General features: G+C 45.8%; 2 protein-coding genes across 2 annotated transcripts in view; one reads left to right on the plus strand and one right to left on the minus strand.

Annotated features, from left to right (window-relative positions):
- Nucleotides 1-240: 240 nt before the first annotated feature.
- VIM (vimentin) lies at nucleotides 241-7,664 on the minus strand. Its single transcript, XM_019460658.2, has 9 exons — nucleotides 6,941-7,664; nucleotides 6,218-6,278; nucleotides 3,800-3,895; nucleotides 3,551-3,712; nucleotides 2,892-3,017; nucleotides 2,443-2,663; nucleotides 1,932-1,975; nucleotides 1,466-1,551; nucleotides 241-610 (listed from the first exon to the last, which is right to left on the minus strand). The coding sequence occupies exons 1-9, from the start codon at nucleotides 7,501-7,503 to the stop codon at nucleotides 569-571; spliced, it is 1,401 nt and encodes a 466-aa protein (XP_019316203.1). The 5' UTR covers nucleotides 7,504-7,664; the 3' UTR covers nucleotides 241-568.
- Nucleotides 7,665-17,799: 10,135 nt separating this feature from the next.
- TRDMT1 (tRNA aspartic acid methyltransferase 1) overlaps nucleotides 17,800-20,341 on the plus strand; it is an 83,473-nt gene continuing 80,931 nt past the window's right edge. The window contains exon 1 of the mRNA XM_019460664.2: nucleotides 17,800-17,977. The gene's annotated coding sequence lies outside the window, so the exon portion shown is untranslated. The remainder of the gene's footprint in view (nucleotides 17,978-20,341) is intronic.

Here is a 20,341-nt window from a genome sequence, read left to right on the forward strand (position 1 = left end):
TTTTATGATAGATCGTCTATTTGTTAAGTTCAAATAATGTAACTGAAAAGAAGTGAAGTCTACCTGTAAATGACCCAGTTAAGAACTATACCTCAAGCATAGATAAGTTGGATTTATCAAGTTAGCTTAGATTTTTGTGACAAATGAACCAGTAGGACTAAAAAGTATTTGACTAACACATATATCCTCGTAAACTTTGGAGAACTGTGGGGATATTATCAAATAAGTAACACAGCCAAAGAGTTTTCCAAAGATTTATTGAAGCAGAAACAAGTTGGTCAGACACTTGTTGGAAAAAAGCAGTTTTAATGGTATTCAAAAATACTTTTTAAAAAGTATCCTAGCACAAGTTTTCTTTGTAAACTAGATTATGTTTGTAAACTTTTCTCTAAATCTTTTAAGAGTGTTGGTTCTTAAGAACTAAAGGTTATTCCTATTCCAAATCTATCTTGCGCTCCTGAAAAACTGCAGAAAGGCACTTGAAAGCTGTTTCTTTAAGATATGGATTTCTTTTTTTTTTTTTTTATTCTTGCTGGTAATATATTGCTGCACCGAGTCTGTGCAATCTTCACTCAAGGTCATCGTGATGCTGAGAAGTTTCATTGATAACCTGCAAAAAAATTCAAATTCAAATCAAATACGGTACTACATGCTAAAGATTCAGTTACCCCATTGAGCACGACAAAGAAAAATCCCTACGAAACAGAATTTATTGTGAAAACAGGCAGGTCATGTTGATTATACACAAGAAGGGTCCCAGCTAGAAGGGACAGATGCGTACGTAAGCCGCTCTTCACCTACAAGCAGATTAAGTATCCGATGGAATGTTAGCGTTTAAGAAAAGAAAACTGAACTATGTTTCTGAAGGATGCTGTGATCATCCTATGTAGCAAAGTTTAAAAGCAATGAAGGCATTCTAATTGTACAGAACGTACACTTGAAGTTTATGGGCAAGGGAAGATTCCACGAAGGTTACAATAGATTTCGGCCATTTCTTTCGTGGCATAGGGAACGAACAAGAAACGGAGTGATCGTAGGGCATGTCCCTGCACTACGTCAAAGGACACAGGAGCATTGAGGAGGCACAGTCAGTAGGGAAGGCCATATGTCCGGTATCAAAACATTCCTGGGATTGAGGTTCTAAGGAAGGAGCTCATGAAACGAGTCTAGAAAGTAATGGAAAGAGGCTGTGCTCCCATTTTAAATTAAGGACCATAGAAAGAAATCCTTTATTTTGGACTATAGGTAGATTGCGATCTCACCTCCACATTGAGGAACCAAATAATTAGTTGGCTGGGGGTCATGCCAGGAGAAGAGGCCTATTCTCTTTTGAGGGGTCACGGGTGAAACGGAACCCCCCCCCCCCCCCCAATTAACCAGGTGTATCTGAGATACAGACTTAGTGATTCACAAGGCTATCAATGCCGGCCTGAGATGATGCCGATTTTGAGTGAAAGATACCAACCTGTCCATCTCTGGTTTCGACCGTTTTAATCAGAAGTGTTCTTTTTGAGTGAGTGTCAACCAGAGGAAGTGAATCCAGATTGGTTTCTGAATAAAGAAAAAAACCCCAAATGAGGAAAAAGGACATTTGAAAAAAACAAGTAACTGGCCAAAGAATTATGACTGTGGTTCATAATTGCTCAAAGTGCTGCTCCCAAAAGAATTCTAGAGACTGAATACCCGTTTGAAAGCCCAGCATCAAGATGGACTATTTCAGTTACACCCCAAAGGAAGAAGTCAATGTAGTTTAAATTTAACTGGAAGCACAGACTGTAAGCCAGTACTTGGATTGAAAAACCATGGATATTTTACAGGATTTTAATTTGTATGGCATTTCCAAGTATCATTTAACAAATGAGTGCTTTATCATGAACAGACTGGTTACAAAGCTGCTAAAATTTTTCAAAAAAGGGCAATCACATGCTTACCCCTCAGGTTCAGGGAAGAAAAGTTGGGAAGAGGCAGAGCGATCCTATAAAAAGATAAAAACAGTAAAATTTTTGGAAAACAGCTCAAACAATAAGGCACGAATTCATTCACTTCTTGTTTTCATCAAAGGAGACAATGTATTCCTGTAGTTCATGGCGTGAGGGATTTGCTTCAAACATATTTTACCTATGAGTGGTCTCATTAGTACATTTACAATCTTTTACCCCAAGTATCTTCTCCACAGGGGTGTGAACTGGAGGCTCACAGAGTGGGAAAAGGGTTGGCGCTCAGAGAGTTAAGAGTTCAAATCCCAGCTCTGCCCCTGACTAACTCTAACTTGGGCAAGTTACTAAACCTCCTGACCGAAGGTTCCGTATCTATAAAAAGTGGTCAGTAGCTACCTTGAAGATATGTTCCCAAGATGAAATGAGGTGAGGAATGTCAAATGAGTGACAGAATACCTAATACACGGTGGCTATTAATTCAGGCACACAAGCCCTCGTGCCATACCTGCTCTCCTCGCCTTCCAGCAGCTTCCTGTAGGTGGCGATCTCAATGTCAAGAGCCATCTTAACATTCAGCAGGTCTTGGTATTCGCGAAGGTGACGAGCCATTTCCTCCTTCATGTTCTGAATCTCATCCTGCAGGCGGCCAATAGTGTCTTGGTAGTTAGCAGCTTCGACGGCAAAGTTCTCTTCCATTTCACGCATCTGGCGTTCCAGAGACTCGTTCTGCAGGGAGGAAGAAAGGCTCAAGTATTAGAACAATAAGGCCCGTGTAAGCTCAAATCTTCAGACCCCAAAGTGCTTTTTTGAACCCATCCTGACAACTCATGGTCTTTGGACTAAAAAATCACTTTTTCTTCATTTGAAGTTTTGTTCAGATATCGCCATTAGCTCGGTCCATGTGGATGGTGCAGACTGGTTATGTTCCCTCTTTTACGGGGGTCTGATACTCACAGTCCCTTTGAGGGCGTCCACTTCGCAGGTGAGGGACTGGACCTGTCTCCGGTACTCATTTGATTCCTGCTTCGCCTGGCGCAGGGCATCATTGTTCCGGTTAGCAGCCTCAGAGAGGTCAGCAAACTGTCAAAAAACAAATCAAAAATGTAGACCCCCCCCAAGCGACTTGGTTTCCAATCCTCTAAGATTCTACCTTCCCCAGAAAACCGGCAGATCTTAAAGATGGTGACCAAACAAATAAACGACACATAATCCAAACCACGCTCCGTATTTTTAACTTCAAATCTCCTTGTCTCTCAGAATACGTCTGCATTCCTGTTCTGAAAAGCAGAGGGGGAGCGATGGAATGCCGACACTGATATGTTCAAGTAGAGACGTGATCTACTGCCCTCGTTCAAGGGTGGAGGTCGAGGGCATGGTGCTGGGAGTTACTTTGATGTAGGGTTAAGAAGGAGGGGTGGAAAAGAGAAGGCGTGAGTGATGGGGAGGCTGCAGCAACAAATTAAACTTGAACAAGAAGTTCAAGAAGTTTGAAGACGTTCAAGCCAGCTTTCTGACTGGAGCTAACGGGTATGTATAGGAATCACAGACGGGTGCAAGCATTTTCAGAGCAAAACGCTCTTCTTTTGTTCTAGCCACACGGACTAGCGTCCTACCTTGGACTTGTACCATTCTTCGGCCTCCTGAAGGTTCTTGGCAGCCACGCTTTCATATTGCTGGCGTACATCCCGCAGGGCAGCGGTGAGGTCAGGCTTGGAAACATCCACGTCGATTTGGACGTGCTGGTCCTGGATCTGAGCCTGTAGCTCCTGGATTTCCTGAAGAAAGAACAGACAGGAGGTCGGTCAAGCCACATTTGGGGACAACTTCCCCCACATTCACCCACAAAAAGGGGCTCCACTTGCCTCATCGTGTAGTTTCTTCAAAAAGGCAATCTCTTCCTGCAAGGATTCCACTTTGCGCTCAAGGTCAAGACGTGCCAAAGAAGCGTTGTCAACATCCTGGTTGGAAAAGAGAAGAGACGGGCATTGGGGGGCTGCTGAAGCCCAAGGCCTGTCTCATGGATTCATTGTAAATTAATCACATGAGCTTAGTCTCTTCACTGTGAAGAGATTGTTGACAGATGTTATGACTTTTGCATTAGGTCCGTGAGTCACCCAGTACTATAACATACTCTTTCTTTGCTTCGTTAACTAATTTGAATTGTGACCCACTGTGTTGTGTTCTAGGTGGCCGATAAGCAATTTGGATGCAGATAAATGCTCAACTGCACAGGGCAAACCGTACTTCATCGGTCATTAAAATCCACATGACAGCATTTTTAAGATCTCTTTTTTTATCATGTCGCGAGATAACGTGACGATCATAGGGTTGGCCAGATCTCACTTCATTTATACCTGAGAGTACGCAGAACAGAAATTTGTGCTTTGAAAGTGTCAGTGTATCCATGAGCTCTCTTTTTTTCCTCTACTCAAACTTCTGAAACTTATCCTTAGAATTCAAAGTCAGTGTGTAGTCATCTGGCATTCAGAGTACAGGCTAGATTTATACTCCAACTCAAGACGTACACTGGCAAAGATTCAGTTCAGGCACGTAAGGAAACGAAATGTAAATTCTGGACTGTATTTTCTCTGCTTCCTCTCGTAGCACATCCTACAAGGGTGTGTCCGTCCCTTCCGTTGAGCACGGTGTAAATTCTGTTACTAGGTTTGTTTCAGAATGACTGCTCAAAATGCATGTAATGCAACTATGTGAAAAATTCTTGCCGCTCTGGCTCTCTTCTGTTTCCACCATTTGTAACCTGCTACGTCCCAAAGATTTTATGTCCCCTCGAGGAAACGTCACGAGAATCTTTACACCTCTTATTTTGTGAGCAACTGTACTCAGTATACGGTTGATAGCATTAGTCTTCAAAGACCCCTCTATCACCTTCATGGAAACGTGAATGAGGAATGAGTGACAACAAAAAACAGGCTTGGGCAAAATTCATTTTTGCTTGTTAAGCCCTAAAAGAGATGCAAAAGATAATTTACTGACCTCTATAAAAAAGTTCAACGGGGGACATTCTACTTCATTGATGAGACTATGAGGGATTTTACCTAATCCCTAAACAGGAGATCTTTCATAATAATATTGTTTCATATTAACTCACTGCTCTGCAGAAAATGTTATAGATACGATGATCATAAATGCTCGGTTACTAAAATGAAGCACACACTGCAGTGTTTAACTTAATCTGGTAAGTGTATTTCTGCTTCAAAATGTTATTCTAGACTATTCCTCGGAGAGCTTTTATAGCCATGCCAGTAAGTGTTCAGGGGAAGAAAACTATGCTGGCAGCTCTTCCTGCTTTTGAATTCTAATTTCAAGCTAAAAATCCTTTAAGTCTATCTAACTTTGGAGCAAAAAGCCCTTTACTGAAAATCCGTTCTTCAGCCTTAGGTTCTTGTGGAGGATGTGCTAAAGAATTTAAGAAACCAAATCAAGAAAGGCCTTTCAAAATGTGAATTATGATTGTAGCTTTAAGAATATACTTCACAAGTCTGGGCCAGAGATTAGATAACGGATGTTAGCAAATACTTGTGTCCGACTAGGACTGTGCTTACATCATTACATATTCAATAAGAATGCAGCCTGTTGCAAAGCTTCTCTGGGAACACAAAGACTCCTATTATTTCTGTCCTGAGCCACCACACTTGCCAGAATGTCTGTATCTACATTCCATAGTGAAGCCCGTAGAAACCATTAATACCTTTCAGCCCAGAGGACAGATGGCTCCTTTTCACCCTTATTAGATCACAAAATAGTTGTGCCTGGGGATAGTTCCATATAACTTTAAAGCCGCCATGGAACTTGCAGAGAAGAAAAGACACTTGCTGGCTTCCATCCAGTGAAACTAAGTTTCTTGTCCCCCTGTACATTTACATTTTAAAGTACAGGGCATAACTGTGCTTTCTGGTGGCCTTGTAAAAGTTAGCCAGCTTGACTTTAGCAAGCCTTTATCTACATCAAACTGTAACTTCAGAATCTGAATGCCAATGTGTTTCAAAAACAAAACGGAAAAAAAATTTTTTTGAAAAAAAACGTCGAAACAAAGTAAAAAATCAAAGACTTTCTTTATGTCTTAAGGAAAGGCTTCACCCCATTCAAGGGTTTTCATTCGGACAATTTCCGATCTGCGGTCTTTCTGCCGCTAGGGGGCTTTGCGCACAGAAGTGAAGTTTTGCGCTCTCTAGACTTGGGTTGAGTAACTTTTGAGAACTGCCCGTGGGTTGATGGGGCGGGGTCCGGTGGCTGTGCAAGTGGGAACAGAATCTACAAACCTGTCTGAAAGATTGCAGGGTGCTCTCGGCTTCCTCTCTCTGAAGCATCTCCTCCTGCAACCTGAAACAGTCGCGCATTAACCAAAAGGGAACTGGGACCCCGCCAGGGGTGGGGCGGCCACACCCAACCACCACGTCGCGGCGCCGCGAGACGAGATCCGCTGCGCCACCTCTGCGGGCAGCCGGCGACTGCGGCTTTTAGGACTGCCGCCCTCCGCAAGTTTTGGCGGGACCTCGGCCCGCAGTGTGCAAAAGCAATCACGGCCGCCACGCCAGCCTGCACGGCGAACGCCCCCACCCCGCCTCCGAGGAACCTCTGCAATCCCTTTGTCTCGCTGCCTCCACACCCCTCCCCTCTTTCCTTCTCCCGCTCCATGATGGCTGCACGCCAGAAGGGGCCAGGAAACTTTCTCAAAGTTTGGGGGAGATCGCGCTCGTTGCTTTTAAGGGCCTTCGGCTACAAAGTGGTAGTTTTAAGAAATCTGTAACCTGAAGCGGGGTGTTCTTGGGCAATGAGTGGGGGGGGGGGGAGGGGAGAGGAAATGCGAACTGCAAGGTCTGGGTGCAGGGCGGGGCTGCGCCGCCGAAGCCACCGCCCCGCTCACCCGCTGTCCCCCAGACAGCCACCGCCCCAGCCACATCCCCAAGGGCGTGGCGGCTTCTCGCGGGGGCCCCGAACCCCCCTCCCTCCCTCCCGCAGCCCCGAGGTGGGCGCCGCCTTACTTCTCCCGGAGCCGCATGATGTCCTCGGCCAGGTTGTCGCGCTCCACCTCGACGCGGGCCTTGTCGTTGGTGAGCTGGTCCACCTGCCGGCGCAGCTCCCGCATCTCCTCCTCGTAGAGGTCCCCCAGGCGCGACTTGCCCTGGCCCTTGAGCTGCTCGAGCTCGGCCAGCAGGATCTTGTTCTGCTGCTCTAGGAAGCGCACCTTGTCGATGTAGTTGGCGAAGCGGTCGTTCAGCTCCTGCAGCTCCACCTTCTCGTTGGTGCGGGTGTTCTTGAACTCGGTGTTGATGGCATCGGCCAGCGAGAAGTCCACCGAGTCCTGCAGCAGACGCACACCGGGCACACTGCTCCGCAGGCGCACCGCCGAGGTGCGCGTGGCGTACGGGCCGCCCGGGGACGAGGCGTACAGGCTGCGGCTGGTGCTGGGGCGCAACGCGCTGCCCAGGCTGTAGGTGCGGGTGGACGTGGTCACGTAGCTCCGGCTGGAGCTCGGCCGGCTCCCGGTGCCGGGGCCGCCGAACATCCTGCGGTAGGAGGACGAGGACACAGACCTGGTGGACATGGCTGAGACGGTGGCGGTGGGCTGGGCGGCTGCGGCGGCGCGGACTGGCTCGGGGAGGACAGGCGAGCGAGGGCGCGGTGGGTGTGGGCGGTGGGAGCGCTGCTGCGTCTCTGGCGCGGGGGATCCCGGAGCGAGAGTGGCAGAGGACCGGGCCGGGCCGAGGGCGCAGTTTTTATAACCCGGTTGGGAAAGAGGGTCCCCTCCCACTGCCATCCCAGCCGCGGAGAGCGCCAGCCAATGGGGACCCGACGAGATGCGGGAAGGGTGGGCGGGGGTTGGGGCGGGGGCGCCCTCGAGCCTTCCTCTCCGCCCCTCTGCAGCCCGGGACTGGGCACCTTCCCGTTACTTTTTGGGTGGGCTGGGACTTTCGGGGGCTTTCCTGATGTTGGCCTGAGCTCTGCTCCCAGTGGGTGCTGAAAAAGGCGGGGTCGCGCGGTGGTAGGGAACCCTGCCCGGGACCGGACCCGAGGGGTCCCCAGGCACTGGGCCAAAGAGGCCTGGGAGGAGGCGGGCGGGTGGGAGGGGCGCTCCGCTGCAGGCCAGTGTTCTGCTCGGGGCTGGTGGGTGGGGAGACCCGCGGGCAAAGGGGCAGGAAGAGGGGGGGGATCCCGAGGCTTGGAAGGCGTGGAGAAAGGAACAAAGAACGCCTGAGATTGGAGCGGGAGTTGGGGGCGCGCACAGCCCAGGACACGGAGCTGGGGTCGCGAGCAGGCTGGGCGCACCGCCCGCTTTGGCCCACGAATCTTTCCAGCCTCTTGTCGTGGGGGTTCCTTAGGTTCAGGGACCTAACGGGCTCGGTGTGGCTTTGGACGGCGCGAGCTTCGAGGCTGCGGCCGAGGAAAGCCCGAGGGGCGGGGGGGGGGGGGGGGGGGGGGCGAGAGGGGTGGGGTCGCTGAGTCACTGGCAGTGAGTCACCGAGCCCTGCTGCCCGCCGAGGTTGAGGGCTCCTAGCGGTTCGGGAAACCGTTAGACGAGATTGACTCAAGTCTCCTCGGGCCGCGCACGCCCTGTTGGTTCTAAGTTTTACCCAACTTCTAGTCTGGCCTCCTCTTTCTTGTGTGCGGTTCGCCCGCGAGGATCCTAGAGCACCCCTAAGTTGTTAAGAACTCGCGCAAGCCCGATTTTGCTCCAAATGCGCGGATTTCCCATTAGGAAACTTCTTGCAGACCCCAGAGAGCTGCCAAACACCGGTCTCTGGCATCACGAACGCACTCGGGGAAGGGTTTTTTTGCAAAGTTCCCTCCCACCCTTCCCTCTGGGCTCCCCTCAGTGCCCCCCCCACCCCCGTGAAACCACACCCGAGTTTTAACAAGATCTGAAAGTTCTGGGTGAAAGAGGAAACCCGGCGTCCGTCCATAGTTTCAAAATCAAATTGAGAGATCATTGGTTTTTCTGCTATAGTGGAAGTCATTAAAGGCATAATCTGTGCCAATTATAGAATTAATTAGGTGTTGCTTTAAAGCTCCGACCTGATTAATGAAAGGCAATTATATAACTCAAATGACAGAATGTTTGGGGGAAATAGATTTATGTGTTCATTTTGGTTCAGCGAGGCACGTTGCGGGATTCTGGGGACTTGTCTGGGAAATGTCACCGGTCCTTTTGGCCTATTTTCCAAGAAGAATTAGTGCATTTCGTCTTCCAGTGACTGAGATAAAACTGTCTACAGAGCAAACAGAGCAAAAACCTTCTGGTCCAGGGCACCAGGGAGTGTCGAATTCCGCCGCCCAAATCTTTCTAGGTAAAGGGCCATCGTTGCGGTGTTAGTAAATGCAGAATACAGTGCTTACCCCCAAAGGGAGATGAAGGGAGGAAAGGCCTGACAGTCTTACTGTGGTTAATTAAGCAGCAATTGAAACATCATGGAATTTTGTTGTGGTTGTTGTTGTGTGTTTAGAGGACACATTGAGTACCAGATGGATTCACTGCAAAACCACCGTAAAAGTCTATAGTGGATAGTTTGGAGAAAAATGGTGAAATCCTTCCCCCTTTTTCTGGGGGGAGTGGGAGGGTGGGTGAAGGCTGTGGGTGTGGTACTGGAGGTTACCCGGCATTTAAGAAAAATAGTTTGGGACCAAATTAAGGGTTTATCCCAGCTTCTCTGTACAAGCCTCTGCTAGGTAATATTTTGTTGACCTCATTTCAGAGAGCTCTGGCAAGTGGCACAGCCAAGGTCAAGGTGCAGGACCTTTGCTGCATAGCTCCCCTGCTGTGGGTTTCCTTTATTCTTGCTCCATGAGAGCTCTTGATCCAAGCCATTGCTCAGCAAATGTCACCATTGTGAGTGCGCCTGGCATTTTTAGGATGAGAAAAAAGCCATCTCCCCAGGGGAGGAGGCGAGGGTGGGCCCTACTCCCACCTAAAATGCTGATCCCAGGGCAATGAGGTGGTGCTGCTTGCTGACTGACTCACCATGGAAAATGAGGGCAAGGCTCTGGTGTGGTGTGGCAGGGTGCCCTGTCGGTGACCACAGCAAATTCCTCGGGGTATGGTGACTTCCTCTGGGGTGGACTCTGGCCTTCCTCATCATTTCTAGGGTACCCCTTCTCCTTTCTAACCCGTCCATGATCTGTATTCGCGGGCAGGACCGTGGTATGTTCTCTGGCTGTTTTAGCTCAGGCGCTATAACAAAATACCGTAGACAGTGTGGCTTAACCAACAAGCGTTCATTTCTCACAGTTCTGGAGGCAGGAAGTCCGAGATCAAAGTGCCAGCAGATTCAGTGTCTGATAAGGACCTGCTTTCTCCTGTGCAGAGAGCTGCCTTCTTGCTGTGTCGTCATGTGGCGAAGCCAAGACAAACTGTGGTCTCTTCCACTTCTTAAAAGGGCACTAAGCCCATAATGGGGGCTCCACCATCAACACCTCATCTAAACCTAATTACCTCCCAAAGGCTCTGTCTCCATATAGGGTTGCATTGGAGATGAGGGCACAAACTATCCATCCGTAGCATTTGGCATAGAATGCACACACACACACACACACACAGATATGCAATATCCAATATGTCCTTCCTATTAGAAATTGCCATAGTTAGTGGCAGACTGTAGGGCGTGGAAAAGTGGAGATTACAAAAACACTTTAATCGTTCATGTAGAACGCGTGAGACTTAGGAGAGAATCAACTTCATTCAGAGATACGTGTGCCTCGTGCAGTGCCTCAGCCAGTGGGCCAGTCATGCGTGTGGGCGAGCCCTCTGTCTGAACCACCTTTCTCAAGGGTGACAAGTAATCCTGCTATCTCTGCACCCCGCGTTCCCAGTCACCTTTTGGAAGTAAACAGTATGCAGACGTAGCTTTCTCACTTCATATGTGTTTTCTGAGGGCCACGCCAGCCTCTCTCAGCGGTGTGTTCAAATGCCAGACCGTGAAGCTGCTTCAAACATGGTGCCGGTCGTGGATAAAGAAGGACACCGCCGTAGAACTTGTAGACCAGGCGTAAACATGACCAAATCTAAAGCACTCACAGCGATTTTGGAATTTGCAAGCTGTGGTGATGTCAGTTGAGTTGGGGCGATTTGAACTGACGGACCAGCCAGCCATGTGCAGACGAGCTTAGGGCCCGTGGGGGCTTTCGGAAAGCTGGCTGGCGGGAGGCCACGCCAGGAGGACAGCCGCTAGCAGGATCGCCTGCATGGAATGTGAGAAGCGAGAAGGTGGATAAAGCAAGACGTGAGAAACCTGGCAACGCCAAGAAGGCGTGGGAACAAAGATAATACTCAATAATGTCATCAGCGCTTTAATTTTTGTGCCTGCTGGGTGATGGGAACTTTGCATGCATTTTACTTGATGCTCTCTCAGCCTCTTGCAAGGTGGGTTTGATTGTGCATTTTGCAGCTGAGGAGTCTGAGAGGCGGGCTAACAATTTGCTCATGGCCCCGTGACTACGAGAGGAGGGAGAGAGGGGGCAAGACTTCCTCCTGGGGCCTTTCAGACTCCAAATGCACTTTTCTTTTCTCTCCGCCTTCCTCGAGGGTGAGATCTTGCTTCTATCAAGCAATTCAATTCACACATATTATTTAGGGCCTTTCTGCATTCCAGGAACTGAAGAGGCAGGTTAATTATCAGATTACGCTGTGAAGTAGCAGGACTCTGAAAGGAGCTTGGCAGGTGCTGAGACTATGATGCTTTCTGTTATTCAGGGGATGGAACAGTGGTTCCTAGTAGATACGAAGGGAGTTTGGTCTTCACTCGCTCCCTAGATCGTTAATTTTGAGAGTTAAACATTTTCACCTCGATTTCTTTCCATCTTTCCGTCTCTTCAGAGCATCATATCCAAAAGCAGACACAACTCGTCTCACACCCTGAAACCCCCCAACCCCAACGGCTTCCCCTCCTAACTTCCCAGTCCAGGGCAACACGGCACATTACCCGGATTGGAAACCGTCATCACCATGGCCACTGCTTACTCTTAGGTCACTCGGATCCAGGGGGCGTCCTGGCTCGTTGTTTCCTGTATCCACTCCTCGGTTTTGTGGCCGTCACTCATCCGAGTCATTTTGTGTCTCATCCCTGCGATGCTGGAATTGGCTGTCCTCCCCCCAGGCTCTGCGCGCCCCTCCCAACGTGTCTGTCTTCGAGCCACAACCTCTTCTTAATAACTACATTCTCAAGACTCCCTGAAGACCCAAAGTGAATCACTCGTTCCTTCATTAGAATGCCCTCCATGAGGTCAGAGATTTTTCTCTCTTTGGTTCACTAGCCTATCTTCAGTGCCTAGAGAAGCCTGGAGCATTTGTTGAGTGCATGGATTAACGCATGAGCCATTCACAGAAGAGGGAAGGAAGGAAAGAAGGGAGAGACGAGGCTAATATTGTAGTGTTCTATTCAGTGTTCTAGTTCTAGTATTCTATTCAATGTTCTAGTATTCTATTCAATGTTCAAGCATTGTGCTAGTTAGTGACTTTACATGTGACTGTATTTAATCTCTACAGTGTATTATGATCCACAGATTTCATCCACTTTCTCAAAATACATTTATTGAATATTTACCATGTGCCGGGAGCTCCACTCGACACTGAGGAAAGTGAGCAAGGCAGGTGCAATGCAGGCACCCTTGGTTGGGATGTAGACTTGAGTTGTGTGGGCACATACGTGACCCAGAGATGCAATACTCAGGTAAAGGGACAAAGGAAGGAATTACAGTTTGTAATAAAGATGACAAAGGAAACAGAAGTCTTGCTGCAAAAGAGGTTGAGGCTTGGGGCACCTGGGTGGCTCAATAAGGTCAGCGTCTGACCTCGCCTCAGGTCATGGTCTCACCTGAGGTTCATGAGTTCGAGTCCCACATCAGGCTCTCTGCTGTTGGCATGGAGCCTGCTTCAGATCCTCTGTTCCTCCTCTCTCTGCCCCTGCCCTGCTTGTGCGCTCTCTCTCTCTCTCTCTCTCTCTCTCAAAAATAAATAAAACCTTTTTAAAGGAAGAGGCTGAGGCTCATAACATTCAACTGTGTCCTTGGAAAGCCATGCCCGGTGTGAACATCCATCCTTCTTTCCACTGCTCCTCCCCGGACAGCAGTTTCAGGGGGGCCCTAAGCTGCTCTCTGTTCCACGAATATACCACATTTCCCCATGCTCAGGCCTTTTCTCAGATTCCATTCAACAGACAGGTGTCCTCATTATCTACACTTTCTGCAATGCTTGTTAGTTCAGGTCAGTAAGAAAGTGCCTGTGGCTCCAGGAAGCTCCTAGCCTTGTAAAAGGATTAGGAACCACATAAAGATCTGTAATGCAGAGTGGAATGTGGTGAGTGCTCCCATAGAGATAGGAATGAAATACTAGGGGCTTTAGGAGGAACGATCATATCCCCTTGGGGGAGACCAGAAAATATATTTAGAAAAGGTGGTATTTGAAGAATGGGTACAATTTTTATAGCTTATCGTGGTAGAGAAAGAATGTTCGAAACTGATGAACCCCACTAAGAAAAAATCGCATAGAGGGCAGGGTTTCGGGGGGGCATTGAGGGAAGACTAGAATCCCAATATGGCCCGACTGTGGAGCTGTTGTAGGGGAGAAAGGGCATCAAAAGCTAATACGGGACCATGCGTTGGAGGATGAAATGCCAGAGAGAGAGGAGTTTATAATTCATGTGGTGGGCAGTGAGAATTCACTGCCATTTGTGTCTGGGAGAAAGGCATGCTTGTGGCTGTGCTTTAGGAAGACTGTTGTGGCATCTGGGGGATGAATCGAGGAGAGTGATTTGAGGGCTGTTTGCCGTAGATCAGGTGCATGGTAAAAGGAGACTGCCCTTGAAGGGGGAGAGGCGGGTGTCCTGTGATGGCACAGGGGGATGATTGTTCCAGACCATGAAGTTAGAGAGAAGACATGCTTGTCAAAGGGCTCAGAACTTTCTGGACAGGAACTGAGAGAATGGATGCGGTATACACAGAAGAAAAAATATGTGGTGGGAAATTAATCTCAGGTGAAAGAGAATTCACTTGTATCCTCTTACCTGGAAGTATCTTCCCTTCTGTAGTTGATGTAAAGTAAAACCCTATGGGCACCTGGGTGGCTCCGTTGGTTAAGCGTCTGACTCTTGATCTTGGCTCAGGTCGTGATCTCACGGTTCGTGAGACTGAGCCCCTTGTCAGCCTCTGTGCTGCTTGGGATTCTCTCTCTCTCCCTCTCTCTGCCCTTCCACTGCTCTCTCTCTCTCTCTCTCTCAAAATAGATAAACTTTATTTATTTTTTTAAAAAATTTTTTAACATTTGTTTATTGCTGAGAGGCAGAGAGAGACAGAGCAGGAGAAGGGGAGGGGCAGAGAGAGAGGGAGACACAGCATCCGAAGCAGGCTCCAGGCTCTGAGATGTCAAAACAGAGCACGACATAGGGCTTGAACCCACAAACCTCGAGATCATGACTTGAGCCAAAGTCGGATGCTTAACCGAGTGAGCGACCCAGGTGCCCCTAAATAAATAAACTTTAAAAAACAATAACATAAAACCGCAAGAGGAAGGTGAGATATAAGCTGGATCATGCCGTTTTACCCTTTATGGACCTTCTAGCCTGTTCATATGAGTTAATATCAATTACCTTATATTGTTCCTTATCTGATTTGAGTATGTTGGTCTGGTTTCCACAGATTTGTAAACTTGGGGACTTCTTTAGTACCCTCTAGAACAGTTTCTAAAGTTCAGAGAAAAAGCTTTAAGACACATTCCTAGAAATCTTTCTGAATCTTTTTGGGGGAGATAAAAGCAGATCATAGTCTCCCCCTAGAGCTATTTATTACTTACAGCTTCATCAAAGTCTAATGTACAGTCTGTGATGAAGGAGACAGAAGGTGGTGAGTATGTGGGAGGGAGAGAAAGACATTAATTAACAGATGGAGGGAAAACCTAGTGCAAAAAACTCAAGTTGATGTGAGACAAATGCGTGAAGCTAGATTTTCCGTATTGCTTCACTAGATCCAAAATACAGAACGAAACCAGCCCAGTTATAAAAACCAGACCTTATTTGAAAGAGACCTAAACGATACTGTCAGAGTTTAGTTATTGGCCAAGTGAGACTACCTGAAAACAAGCAATATTCGCTTGTGGCCTGTAATAATGTTTTTCCCATGTTTCGGGATAGAGAAGGTCTTATCACCACCAGAACATTTGCCAAGCGCATGGACATCTTGGGAAGTCATTCTGCCTATTTTGAGGTCACCTAGTTCCTGAGGGGCGGAAGTTTTTTTTTTTTCCAGGAGATATTTCATTAATGGTCTAATGATAGTAACCGTTGAATAGCGCGGTTTTCTTTTCAAGAACTGAAAACAATTTTTTTCAAGTTCTGATTTGTCTTTGTGGTAACCTGTTAGGTTGGAACGGGAGTATATTGATTATCTGGATAGCCACAATGTCTTTCCTGTATATTTGAGGCCAATCAAAGAACTCTATCCCACTTATCTCAAAACTGACTGATTAATTGACCAATCCTTCCAAAAACGTGGAGATGTCTTATTTCTGGTATATCACATTCACTTTGCCAGCAAAATCGTTTTCTTCAGAAACAATGACTATCGCATTTACTTTTAGATATGTTTGATAAACTCAGTGTTTAAAATATGCCCCATAAAACACTGGTCTCTACGTGTGCTGACAAAGATCATTATGATTTGTAGAGATTAGAAACGAAACTCAAAAGACAAAGAAATAGAAAAACAGTAAACACATAAATCAAAGTAACCCTAAATGCAAATGGAAGGAAATATAAGATGGCATCATGATAAAACTATGTAAGGCAAAAGATTAAGAAAACCCACTAAATTTATGACAAATAACTAAGAAAGACCATTTTGAGTTGACAGCTTTCTCCATAATTCTACTGCAATGGTTTCCAAAATATTGAGTAAGATTTTGTATTTCTGATTAGCTAAGTACTGGAAACATGCCCTCTAATGGGACACATGTGGATATATGGAATAAGTACAAAAATATTATGGAATTTGAGCTTAATATAGATTAAATATGTTTTCGTCATATCATAAATCATGAAAAATTGTTCTGATACAGTATTGTAATTTCTTCATCTGTCATCTCCAGAACTTCGGGAGTTTTGACATGTGTGAGCAGAATATAGTGCAGAGAGATTTACATGTCAAGATCACAGTTTTCGTTTTGCTGACTCTGGATTGTTTTTCACAGTTCTTGACTCGTGGACTCTAAACAATGATAATAATAACCAGACATACCATGATATCATTACTAAAATTGGAGTCTGGCCCAGATTGGAAAACTAATGGTAATCATGAGACGTTGCTTATTTTGAGTGCCTACTATATGCCAAGTGTAAACTTATTTGCCACGTATAAACTTACGGAATCCTCTCAACAGCCCTATTATACATATGAAGAAACTGAGACACGGAGAAGTTAAGTAGCTTACTCAAGCTCACACAGCCAGGAAGTGGCAGACCTGGGATTTGAACCCAGGACTTCTGGCTCCAGATCCCACACTCTAAACTTCACTGTAAGGCAGTACCTCACACACTGTGGTATTTTTGCACTACAATTGGTGATGTGCCCAAGACCCTTTGCGTTCTTTTCATGTTATCTGTCCTATCTCTTTGGATTTCTTTTGTTTCTGTTCTGATGCAGCAACAGAACACTCTTTGATTCAGAGAATATGGTGCCCTTAATGAATCATCAGGATGTCCATGGACATTTTCAGGGACTTTCTGTGGAGATCTCGGTTTTTAGTTCTGAGTCAGCCTACCAGAATGATTTGATAGTTATGGCATATGACTCCTGTGTACAATTACAAGAATGAAAATCCTCAACCACATTGCTGGTGGAGAAGAAATGAACCAACGTTTTTGGAACACGTAGCCTCTGTAAGTAAGAGCATCTTTGACTTACTGTCTTGTTGGTTTGAATTTTAGGGAGATTTATTAACGTTTGGGGTACTGACATTGCATAGGCCAAGAATAATGGGAGAGTTTTGAAATATGGGAGATTCAGTGATTACCTGACAACCAAGATTCTCAAGGCCAGACTAAACAGTGTTACTGAGGATACGTATAAGCTTACTACCCAGGTAAAACATTTCTTGTGCAATAATAATCTTATCGCTTTTGCATATCAGGTTTTCCCAAGTAATGCTCATCAGCACCAGTTCTTTTAAAATAGAGCATCTTTAAAGCATCACACATGTACAAGGGCAAGGGCAAGAAAGTCCCATTGTAGATCCAAGGAGAAAAGAATGCATGTGAGTATTATAAACCGGATGAAATCTTAACTCCGTAGTGGCACAGTTACTTTAATAGATTGGATTATTCTGAAGACAACCAGTGACCCTCTTCCTTCCACGTATTTGAGTCCTAGTATGTGCCAGAATCCCCGTTATGTGCAAAGGACACAGAAATGAATAAAACACCTTCCTTGCACGCAGGGGGCACCCAAAATAGTTCTCTCTTCTCTGCTCAATCTTTTTCTCTCTCAGTCTTGCATGATTGTGCTGCCACATTGAGATCTAGTTCAGCTGTTTCATAACGCCCCCACCCAAGGTTCAAAGTGCTTTGGTGAAATAACATCGACTTTTACCCTGAAATCCATGGAAATATGAAGTTTACTGTTTTGTTCTCCCTGATAAAAGATAGCATAATAACTAGTTGCCGGGTGACTGCATAAAACACAGGCCCCAAATGCAGCCGGTGAAGAGCAGTTAGCAATTAAGTAAAGGAAATGACTGGTGGGTTTGAAACTCAACACACTGCCCATGTACTTGTTAGCGTAGGGAGGCCTCTGGGTTGCTCTGACAACTTTTATCACTAAGGAAATAGTTTTGGTGACTCATGCTCGTACAGAACGACTTCTTTCAAAATCTGTGTTTTCGGTGACCTTACCATTATGCTTCTGTTTTCCTTTTTCTTTGGACGGGGACAGAAAAAGCTTCATTTGGATGGCATGGGTTTATTACTCAGTAGCATATTATTCATTCGCTTGCTGGCTCATGTTTTGAGATTTAACGGACTCAGTGGTGATCAGAGTAAAAGGTCAGTAGTTCTTGCAATATATTGCTATATTAAATGTAGAACTAAAGCCTATTTTCTAAGCAGAAGTGTTATATCTTATATTAACAACATCTCTTGTCGGTTACTTTTTTGTTATTTAACGCAACACTGTTATTCAAAAGACTGGTTGTACTTTTTGGCAAGTAAACCAAAATACTGAGGTACTTTGCACCGTAACCTAAAATGCCTTAGTTGTCCCTCAAGGAGATGAAAAACTGGACTTAAAGTCTCCACTGAGAGTCGTCTGGAGATGATAATTATGAAAATAAAGGAACTTGAAGGAAACGCCTTTGCCCGCTTCTCCTTTCAGGTTAACTGTCTACCTGAAAGATGTTCCAACAGTATTTATTGACAATTGATATTTCTCTGCATTAAAATATAGTAAAGAAGTTGCAGAAGAAATGAATTAATTCAAAGAGTTATAGGCCGATAATGTGTTTGGAGAACGATATGGGAGAACTTCCTACAGGCAAAGAAAACCGGGAGCCAGGTGTCTTGCCTGGTAATTTTTGTGGTTCCAACCTTCAGTGTGGTCAGCACAGGGCTTACCTGGGTCCTCATTACATCTTTTGTTCTAACCCCAGAAACCGTGCTGGGAGTCTCAAAATTTAGCCGTTTTCATTTTGCTTTTAATGCAGCCCTTTTCTGTTTTTAATTTTGTGGCTGGAGAAGCCTGAAAAAGACAATGAGTCATGACAACCATTTCTTTTTCCTCCAGATAGGAGCCTTCAGCGTGAGGCGAGGGCACTGAGCACCATTTGTGTGATTCATGAGGCTTAGTGCCTGGGCGCTTTTCCGCGGGGCCCCTTTAAGGGGACCCACTAGTCCAGTGGTTCTCAAAGTGTGGTACCCAGACCAGCAATACCAGCATCACCTGGCGTTGGAAAGGCCATCAGTCCCCACCCCAGATGCACTGAATCAGAACTTTGGAGCAGAGGCCCAACAATCTGTTTTTTAATAAGACTTCCAGATGATTCTGAGGAAGGCTGAGGTCTGAGAACCACTATGCTAGTGAATTCTTAGTATTTGTGGTCATGAAGAGCATGAACAATATAGTGGCTGGAGAGGCGATGTTTATGACTCTTCATTTATGAGGAAATGAAGAATAAATAGAAAAGAATGTTTTAACTTTTAGAATTCAAGACTAAAAAATTAAAAAGCCTGGAATTTAATTAGGGGGACTGATTGCTTGCAAGAACCTTGCTTTCTCAGGGAAGGGCAATCTGATGACTAGGGAACTGTGAAATATATTGGCATGGTTCTGAAATTCTAGAATAAACTCTCGTGAGAAAAGGCACAGCTTTCTATATTAGGACATAAATTCAACCCAGGTGTGTAAAATCCTAGAAGACTCTCGTGTTCCATTGCCTTTGCCAATTCATTTGCATCTTGAGGCCACAGTTTCTAACTGAAAACCATATGCGTTGTTAATTGCCACAAATGATCTCATCAGAATGAAGTCAGAGATTCAGAATATGTAAGAGGATGTGTGAAGTGTTTTGATTATTGAAAAATGTGAAGCATAAGCATCAAGAATCATGAGTAGAGATATTGATGGCAAAGAGGTGGTTTAGAAGTTGATACAAAAAAGGATTGATATTTCAACTTCCCTTTGACATACACCTCCTTGACTGCTGGCTCTGTCGTGTATTAGTTTTCGATGTTAAGTAAATCACGGTTTTGTTTTTTTTTTTAAATTTTTCTTTTTTTTTTTTTAACATTTATTTATTTTTGAGACAGAGAGAGAGCATGAACGGGGCGGGGCAGAGAGAGAGAGGGAGACAGAATGGGAAGCAGGCTCCAGGCTCTGAGCCATCAGCCCAGAGCCCGACGCGGGGCTCGAACTCACAGACCGCGAGATCGTGACATGAGCTGAAGTCAGACGCTTAACCGACTGAGCCACCCAGGCGCCCCTAAATCACGGTTTTTAAAAGCTTTTCATCTTAGTTCCCTCAACAAAAATGTAGCATTTATGATCCCTACTCAGAGGCTTGCTGTGAGAATAAAATTAGATTAAAATATGAAAATGCAGTTTGTAAAGGTCAAACATTACACATTTTAGGTATTGTTGTTAGGACTGTCGGTATTTTGTGTCTGGGTTGGGAGGCTTTGTGATTGTTGACATAATGACATCCAGGAGTTTGGAATAAGTGTGTATGTCAGCAGATTTTATGATTACAAAAAATACCCATGTTTACTTTTCTATTAATTCTCCTCTAGTGGAATGTTTTCATTTTCTCATGAGACGAGAGAGATCCGCATATGTTTTATTAAAGAAAGCAAGCCTGATATTTTTTATCCTTTGAACCGAGGGACTACATTTCACTCATTCTTGCGGGGAAAGAT

Source organism: Panthera pardus, unplaced genomic scaffold, assembly GCF_024362965.1.
Source record: "Panthera pardus isolate Hobbes unplaced genomic scaffold, ASM2436296v1 HiC_scaffold_6, whole genome shotgun sequence".
In the NCBI taxonomy this organism is placed as follows: domain Eukaryota; kingdom Metazoa; phylum Chordata; class Mammalia; order Carnivora; family Felidae; genus Panthera; species Panthera pardus.